General features: G+C 46.0%; 2 protein-coding genes across 2 annotated transcripts in view; one reads left to right on the forward strand and one right to left on the reverse strand.

The window, feature by feature from the left end:
• Positions 1-5,552: 5,552 nt before the first annotated feature.
• wdr74 (WD repeat domain 74) lies at positions 5,553-7,278 on the reverse strand. Its single transcript, XM_076082798.1, has 2 exons — positions 6,530-7,278; positions 5,553-6,224 (listed from the first exon to the last, which is right to left on the reverse strand). Exons 1-2 carry the CDS (start codon positions 7,148-7,150, stop codon positions 5,706-5,708), a joined length of 1,140 nt encoding a protein of 379 aa, XP_075938913.1. The 5' UTR covers positions 7,151-7,278; the 3' UTR covers positions 5,553-5,705.
• Positions 7,279-8,483: 1,205 nt separating this feature from the next.
• Positions 8,484-9,298, forward strand: part of iws1 (interacts with SUPT6H, CTD assembly factor 1) — a 13,837-nt gene continuing 13,022 nt past the window's right edge. The window contains 1 exon segment of the mRNA XM_076082797.1: positions 8,484-8,653. Coding sequence (XP_075938912.1) covers positions 8,611-8,653 — 43 coding nt within the window. The 5' untranslated portion in view covers positions 8,484-8,610.

Here is a 9,298-nt window from a genome sequence, read left to right on the forward strand (position 1 = left end):
CAAAGATATGTCTGCATTTGTATGTATTTCTATGTGGACTTTTCTATTTGTTTGTGGATCGCTCCACATTTCTTTGTGGGTTTTTGAGACTCTCCTGACGTCGCTGGATTCGCAAATGCGTTTTTTTTCAACATTCTCATTTTCAACCAATCACATGAACGCAGCTCCCCCCCCCCCCCACGAGGCTGCCAGCGTTAGAGTTGCGCAATTTGCAAAAACCTGGTCTTGTTTCTGTTGAGAAGCTGTCAGGTTGGTGGGAGGAGCCAGTCGCTGTGCAGGAACACTGGAGGTGAAACATCAGGGAGACTGGAGACCAGTACGTGGCTTTAAGTGGAGCCTGAAGACAGCAGATGTTGCCTGCAGAGAGCTGGACTGTGGCTCTGTTGTTTCTGTAGGAAGGAGAGAGGAGTCCTCACAGAGATCTGTGTGGTGGATCCACTATCGCTGTGATCACTCTGGATCTGCTCTGAAGGATTGTGTAACATCAGGTTCCTCTTCCTCCATCCTGGATCTCACCTGCTCAGGTAAGCCCATCAGTGACATCATCTCTGACATCATCTCTGACAGTAGTGTATCAGGTGGACACACACACACACATGCAGCAGCTAGAATGGCAGCAGACTTGTCTGATGAGCTGCTGCCTCAGTAAACCAGGTGCTGAATGCACCAAGATATCTTTATATATGAAACCTCCATGTCTGCTGCTTCAGGAGTCCTCTGGGCCGACCACCAACCAGCCTGAAAGGACTCCTCCTTCAGCTCCACAGCAAACTTATTCACTGGTTTCCACCAGCAGCTTCTTTGGTTTCCACCATAACAGGCACCAATGACCTACTGGACACAACTTAGAGCAGCTCAGCTCAGCCGGGGCCTCGTCAGTACCTCCACACCGTCCTTCACCCTGGACCCTCCTGAAGGAGAGAGTCCAGCCCCATCTCTTTGAGATGTTAGGGATCATTTTATCAACACATTCATATTCTGGGTCACAGATCTACTGAGAAATATAAGACAGAATGTTATTTAGTGTCTGGTGTCTTTTCTCTCTCTCTCTCTCTCTCTCTCTCTCTCTCTCTCTCTCTCTCTCTCTCTCTCTCTCTCTCTCTCTCTCTCTCTCTTCTTCTATCATCTCTACAGACTCTGTCAGGCTGGTGAATGGGACTAGTCTGTGCTCAGGCAGACTGGAGGTGAAGTCTGACCAGTCTAACCAGTGGTGGTCCTCAGTGTGTGAAGATGACTTTGACCAGCAGGATGCAGAGGTGGTCTGTAGGGAGCTTGGCTGTGGGGCTCCTTCAGTCCTCCAGGGGGCGCTCTATGGAGAAGTGGAGGCTCCAATGTGGACCAAAGAGTTCCAGTGTGGAGGCCATGAGTCTGCTCTCCTGGACTGTAGAAGCTCAGGCTCAGATAGAAACACCTGCTCACCTGGCAAAGCTGTTGGACTCACCTGCTCAGGTAGAAGAGGAGCTGCAGCTTTGATCTGGTTCATTTCTGATCTACTGAAACTCACTTTGTTCTTTACTGACGACTCTCTTGTTTGTGTTCAGAAGCTGTCAGGTTGGTGGGAGGAGCCAGTCGCTGTGCAGGAAGACTGGAGGTGAAACATGAAGGAGACTGGAGACCAGTATCTGGCTCTGACTGGAGCCTGAAGACAGCAGCTGTTGCCTGTAGAGAGCTGGACTGTGGATCTGCTGTTTCTGTAGGATGGAGAATAGAGTCCTCACTGAGACCTGTGTGGAGGATTTCACATGACTGTATAACTTGTGGATTTTCTCTGAGGAATTGTTTAATACCACATATCCATACCTACTCCGTGGGCCTCACCTGCTCCAAAGGTAAGCACGTCTGTGACGTTTCCAAGACAATCTCATTCTAAAGGTCAGAGAAGTGGGCCTGTTCCTGAACCTCCCATAGACTCCTGACACCTGGAGGAGCCTGGTTCTTTCCTCCTTCGTGCTTAATGTGACTTGTGGTGTATGAACCTTCAGCTTCATTACAGATATCTTCCTGCATGAGAGTTACCTGCTTAAGCCAACCGTATTTTCCTGCTCTGTGTTTACAGACCTGCTGGTTCAGCCAATCATCACCGTGTCCTCCTCCATGGATGGGGTCTCCGAGGCCCAGCAGCAGGGGGCTCCGGTGATCAGACGCTCCACCTTCACCATCTGCTGCTCCATCCAGCCACAGTACCCAGGAGGCTCCTTCCAGCTCAGCTTCACCTCCTCCGACTCAGCACACAACTACACCCAGCCAGCTGTCAATCACTCTGCCAGCTTCCTGTTTCCTGCTGCAGAGCCCGCCCACCAAGGAAGCTACAGCTGTGTTTATCACGTCTACATTTTTAATCAAAACTTCCCATCTGAGAGCCGTCCTCTGTCTCTCACTGTGGAGAATATGAAGCTGAGTCAAAGAGGTCAATTCTAGTTTAACTGGGATTATGTTCCAGTCCACCAACGTGAACACTTGCAGTTTGATTTCCTGCTGTGTTTGGGTTTCTTATCATTTCATTTATTTTGAGACCAGCATTGACATAACACCATATCAATGTTTCTTAAAGCTTCTCTTCAAAACCTGTTCTTTGTCAAAGAAAAGAAGCCAAAGTTTTAAAACGTTATATTTTCTACCCGGGGCATTTGGGACCGAGTCTCTGCCCCAAGTGGGGCGAGTTCAAGTATCTCGGCGGTCTTGCTCACCAGTGAGAGACGGGCGCTTTACCGCTCCATCTACGTTCAGACCCTCAGCTCTGGTCCTGAGCTTTGGTTTGGGTAGTGACTGAAGGATCACAGATTGTGGATACAGGCCACTGAAATGAGCTTCCTTCGTAGGGAGTCTGGGCTGTTCATGCACCTTAAAAGAGGCCAGCTGAGGTGGTTCAACATCAGGATCTCCCCGGACACTTTACCGTTGAGGTATTTTGCGCAGGTCCAACCGGTAAGAGCCCCTGGGATGGACCCAGAACACGCTGGAGGGATTATATATATATGTATATATATATATATATATATATATATATATGTATATATATATATATATATATATGTATATATATATATATATATATATATCATAGATATATAACTGGTGCTCCGAACACCCATATATCTCATGACCAGGTCATTACATAATATTAAAATCTGCATAGAGGTCTGGGGACCAGCTGTAGAGGTCTGGGGACCAGCTGTAGAGGTCTGGTTTATGTCCAGCACCACTACACAGAGTAGATCATGTTACTTTTATCTTCTAAGAACTTCCAAACTTCATGTCAAAGTGTTCGTAGTTTACCGGTTTTAAAAGGTTCAGGATCTCTAATCTTGGATCTGTTCTAATGATTCTGGATCAGTTTCAGCGTTTCCACCAGTTTTCATCTTCGCTCTGGTTCTCCTGCTGTTGAGTCTGACGTTGTACATCAGCAGCATCTCTTCCTCCTGCAAGGTACAGTCTACACGTGGTGTCTCATGTGACTCACTTTGATGACCCTCTAGAGCAGGGGTCCCCAAACCTTTTCCTGTGAGGGCCACATAACTGTTCCCTTCTCTGATGGGGGCCGGGGTCAGTTTGTAACAGAAAGAGTGTGACGATGGCAGGGGTGCCTAAATGTAAACATTTATTGTTTTCCAGAAAGCCACACATAACCAAATATTAATAACCCTTTCCGGGATCTTCACAGAAAACAGTTCAGCTGAGCTTGGCGTACAAATGTATCTGCTGAGCTAACGGTCCACTTTTTAGCTTTGAGAGTTTGTCTGCTCGCATTTGGCCTTGCAAGTTATCATACTTGTCTTTGTGACGGGATTCATAGTGTCGGCGCAGATTGTATTCTTTGAATACCGCCACCGCCTCTTGACAGATGAGACAAACAGCCTTTTCTTTGCATTGAACAAAAAAAAGAATCGTTTGACCACTGCAGCTTAAATACCCTGCATTCTGAACCTATTGTTCTCTTACCTAAGCTTTTCGCCATTATTCCGTTCTATTTGACGGGCTAGTCTAGGATTTGCGTGGCCAGACTGAAAAAAAATCATAATGCGTCTCTGGTATTGTTCAGGGGGCCGGGCCAAATGTGGAGGCGGGCCGTATCCGGCCCGCGGGCCTTAGTTTGGGGACCACTGCTCTAAAGCCTCCGTACGCTCAGAGAGTCCGTGCTGTTGTGTCTCTCCAGGCCACCAGGGGGCAGACGTTCACAGGGAAGAAGCTGCTTAACTGAAGAAACTTTGTAAATGGATGTACGATCCCAGATCCTCCTGAGGATCACAAGTGTTCATGTTGGATCTGACCTCTGGAAAACCTGTTTGAACTCGATGTTCATGAATCCATTTCAACAGAAGAGCATTGTGAGTCGACCCGAGGACGATAACGTCTGATCCAGGACTACTTCTTTGTGTTCTGGGTCCTTAAAAGGTCATTATGTGCCTCTCACCAAATCCAGAATAACAATCACTACAATACACGGACAGAAATATAACATACATTATGACTCACTACTTTAATAGCGATCACTGAAGCCTTCATGTGTTCTTCATCATGTTTAATGATGATGAACATTGTTTCTCTTCAATGTTTGTAACAAAAAGTAATAAAATAAACTCTTTGATTGAACCACGATGGTTTTGTTGCATAACAAATTAAATAAAACGACCTGACGAGCTGAAGATAAAATGTTGATGAAATATGTAGTTGACTTATTAAAGTAGAAGGTAGAAGAAGTACCCAAATATTTTACTTAAGTGAAAGAAAGTAAAACTACAGCGTAGAAATACTGTAAAAGTCCTGCATTTCAAATATTACTCAAAGTTACTACGAGGAACTTTATTTCCTGTTGGTTCTGTCGCCCCCTGTGGACTAAAGTGGTAGTGTCTCTGAGCACCAGACTCTTTAGAAAACCTCTCATGTTACTGCAGCAGGTCTGACAGTCTGCCCCTCTCAGTCCTGGTTGTGGTTCTCCCGTGCCTCCCTTCCCTCCAGCGGGTCCAGCAATACATCCTGGGTCTCCAGCAGAGAGGAGAAGCTCTGCTCCAGGAGGAGGAGGAGGAAGAGGAAGAAGAGGAGGAGACGCTGCTGCTGCCGGGAGCTGAGCTCTCCTCCTCCCTCCGGAGCTCCAGATCTGTCTGTCCTCGGTGGACCGGTCTCTGCTGGAGTCTGAGATTGGTTCATATAGAGGATCAGGACTACGCTGAGACTGGTTCATATAGAGGATCAGGACTACGCTGAGACTGGTTCATATAGAGGATCAGGACTACGCTGAGACTGGTTCATATAGAGGATCAGGACTACACAGACTGGTTCATATAGAGGATCAGGACTACACTGAGACTGGTTCAGGACCAGGTTAAAGTTCCTCACATGAACTTTAAATATACTTCAAGTACCATAACTGAAAGTACTCATTATGCAGAATAATACAAGTTATAATATTACGTTTCTCACTTTAAAGGCGGAGCTTATTTTAATGACTTAATATATTCACATGTGCTGAATTGTAGCGATCATAACTCGGAGTTTTTGAATGTTTTGTTCTTAAGAGTTCTGAAAACGTGTCATTTAGAAGGAACAGAAGTATATTTGACATATAGAACACTTGTTTTAATAAAGATTCAGGCTACTGACAAAATATCACAAAATACATCTGTAGAGACAGATTGGTCTCCGATCAATAAACTAACTTTTTTTTATCGCTGAAATGTCCCACACTCTGATCAGGCCTCAAACGCCCCTCAGTCCTGTGTTTTCTTTCTCTTCTTCTGCAGCTCCTCTTCTTCTTCTGTTGTTTTCCTCTTCGTCTTCTCCTCCACCCGCTCCATGGTCTCCCACACGTCGTCGTCGTCGTCCTCTCCCCCGTCTTCCTCCTTCACCTCCCCCTCCACCGCCCCCCCTCCGTCCCCCAGGTCTCTGCTGGCGAGCAGGACACAGTTGAGTCTGGACTTGAGGTAGACCTTGTGCTGCAGCTTGCGGTCCTCCAGGCCGTGGATGCGGAGGAAGCGGTCCAGGCCGCAGGACGCCACCTCGGGCCGGGACGGGTGACACTGCAGCGACCGCACCCCCCCCGCCAGCCCCTTCAGGCAGCCCCGGACGACCCCTTTCCTCAGGTCCAGCACGGCGATCTCGCCGTGGGTGTTTCCCACCACCACCGTGCCTCCAGCGGCGGGCAGGGACAGAGCGGTGAGCGGGTACTCGCCGTACTCCACCTCCAGGACGGGACGCCGCTGAGGGGAGGAGGGATCGAACACGTGGACCTGGGGGGGGGGGGAAGACAACGTTAAAGCTGCAGGACTAACAGACAGACAGACGTGGTGCATTCAAGTCTTCTCTGCAGTCAACGAGATGTAAACTGTGATTATAGTCAATAAATCTGCTTCACTTCTACATTCTCAGACCCTTCAGTGACTTTACTTTAGTTATTAAAGTGACACTTTGTTTACAGAATTATTAAAGACCACTAGCTCTGAAAACTTGATTAGTTGTTGACTTTTATTGCTTTAAACATTTATGTGTTCTGTAATGTTGACTTCCTGGTCCCACGTGGTCTACAGCAACACACCTGATGGTAACCTGTGCACGTGACCACTTTGTCAGAGTCCGGGATGAAGGCCACGTCTCTGACCCACTGCGGCCTCCGTAGGTCCAGCCAGTCGTCCCGCAGGTTCTTCGCGGTGAACACGGGGCTCTCGGGTTTCTGCAGGTCCCAGATCTTCAGCCCGTTCTCCTTACCGCCGGTCGCGACCACGTGCCGGTTAACCGGACTCTGTCGCATCCGGCACACGTTCTTCCCCGCGTGCAGCTCCGTGACGGGCTCGTCCCCTCGGTCCTCGCGCCAGACCCGCACCGCCCCGCTCTCCACGCAGGTGACCACCGACGAGGAGCCGCTCATCAGCGCAGCCAGCCCGGTGAAGGGGCCGTCGGTAACGGGGTCTCCGCAGCGCCGGGTCTCCGTGAAGACCCCCTTCTCGGTGCTGAAGGTCTTCACGGTTCCGTCCGCGGACCCGACCAGCAGCTCGCTCTCATCCGGGTCCCCCCAGCACAGCGCGCGGACCTCCTGGTCCCGGCTCAGGTGGCTCGTGTTGCAGAAGTTAAAGGCCTGTTTCCGGGTCAGACTGACCCCCTTCAGGATGCCGGTCTCAGAGCCGAGCCACACGGAGCACAGCCGGCTGGTGTCCGCCATCACAACCCGGTACAAGTGGACCGAAGACTGGACTCGGGTCTGGATCCTGGTCCGTCAAAAACACGCGTGTGTCTTTTCCTCTGTAGGGAGCGTCGCGCGTTAATGACGTCACTGTACAGCCAGAGGTTGTTTTATTTTTTTTATTAACTTTATTGAACACGAAAAAAACTCAATAACACAGTGTTAAACTAACAGTGATAAGTAGTACTATTAATATAAGTACTGATAACTACAATCATGATTTATTGATTATTGCTTTTGATTTAATTCAAAGATTCAGTTTACTGGGATAGTAAACAAATAGAACAATAAGTAACTACAGATTTAAATATTATAAAACGTGTCTGTGAGCCTTTGTTTTTTGCCAAACTAGAAAGTTACAATTATTATTGTTAAATTGTACATTTATGAATAAAAACATTTAAAAACATAAATATTTAATTTATTTAAAGACACATTTCTTTAATTTGTTTTCTAAGCACATGTTCCTGTAAAAATAAATAAAAGCAGTTTTTCTGTTGATTCTTTGTTTTTACATACAAACACGTGTCTGTGATGCTTCAGTCACTGTGTGAACATTTTTAGACAATATAAATAAATAAAAGTGGGATTTTAGGAAAAGATTGTCGTCAATTATACGATGTGTATATTTCATACTAACCATATCAATATGTCATTTTAATGTAACGTCTCTACACTGCCCTCAGGTGGTCACAATGCGAATCAACATCCTGGTCTATTTGGAAACGTTTAATTTGAAAGAGTTCACAGGAACTGCCGCTATGCTAATTGTGTCTGCTGCCCTCTGGTGGCCACAGAATGTAACTACATCAGTTTATATGTAATCACGCACCGCAACCACAGGAGGGCGAGCGCTGTCGACACGTGACTGTAAATGGCTCCATTGAAACCAACAGTACCGAGTGCAAAGATAGACATATTATAGAAGACCAGCTCTTCCGGTCTACTTTTATTTCCAAAATAAAAGTATTTTTTTTTAACTTAACCTTTTTTATTGTAAATTCTTTTTTTTCACACATTTATATTCCAGATGCAAGAAAGAGTATATATCTGTATTAAGTGGTGGAAGAAGTATTGAGATCCGTTTATTGTAATAGCCAATTTATTAATGGAGTAATTGTTTCAGCTTTATTTTTGTAAAGTAACTGTCAGATATTGTTGTGGAGTAGAAGTATAAGTACCTCAAGTTGTACTTGAGTACACTATTTGAGAAAACACATTTTATTATTGTTGTGAATTGTTCTGTTCGTGGTTCATAAAGTTTATTTAAAAATTAAAAAAACTCAAGCATGCGTATATGACGGAAGTTCCGCCATTTTGGATCTCTGGGCTACAGTAGCTAGCTAGCTAGCTATACGCATCGTTACTCTGATCTGGTTTATTTTTCCCGCGTTGATATCAAAGATTAAAGGTAACGGAACCTTCTCTTCGTCTCACGAATGGACGGAGAAGAGGACGACTTCATGTCCGCGAGCCACTCCGGTAAAAACAAAAATAAACTGTTGTTCTGCTTTGTTTCCTAACGAGCTAACATGCTAGCTGCTACCATTGTGCGGAACCAACGCGTCACTCTGATAAAAACCTTAAACCTGAGACTTACATGTTGTGGATGATGCCGATTAAAAGGCACACTTACATAATATACATCTTATGGTTTCTCGTTTATATATCTTTTATAAATATGTGGTATTTACGCGTGAACCGGTTCTTCATGGAGTCTGGCGTAGAAGAGTCTTTGTGTTGTTAAAGTAAATGTTATAACTTGAATGTTTCAGACCCACTCGGGCTTCCGTAGATTCAGGCCTCTCTGGACCAGGTCTGAGATCAGTTCATCAAACGTTACATGTTACAGAAGAGCAGCTCTGTCGGCCAATAACAAACAGTAACGTTGTGTATATATGTGTATGTATATAACAATGTTCTCCTTCACTTGCATCGACACCTCTCTGGTGTCGTGCTGAGAGTTCATGGAGCAGCTACTAAACACTAATATAACATTTAGAATCCTGTTCTCTGCATCATCTGTCATGAAATAGAGACAGAACAGGACACACCTGGTCATGATCACTGTGATCCTCTGAACATGTGATGACTGTAGAAGGCTGTCATTCTTCAACGTTGTTGTGA

This window comes from Anarhichas minor, unplaced genomic scaffold (genome assembly GCF_050575085.1).
Source record: "Anarhichas minor isolate MPS153535 unplaced genomic scaffold, ASM5057508v1 ptg000102l, whole genome shotgun sequence".
Lineage (NCBI taxonomy): Eukaryota > Metazoa > Chordata > Actinopteri > Perciformes > Anarhichadidae > Anarhichas > Anarhichas minor.

Excerpts from the sequence above, each read along its gene's own strand:
- wdr74 (XM_076082798.1), bottom strand. The coding sequence starts at position 7,150 with ATGGCGGACACCAGCCGGCTGTGCTCCGTGTGGCTCGGCTCTGAGACC. Across the intron at positions 6,225-6,529 it reads CGTGCACAGGTTACCATCAG|GTCCACGTGTTCGATCCCTC; the intron begins GTGTGTTGCTGT and ends CCCCCCCCCCAG.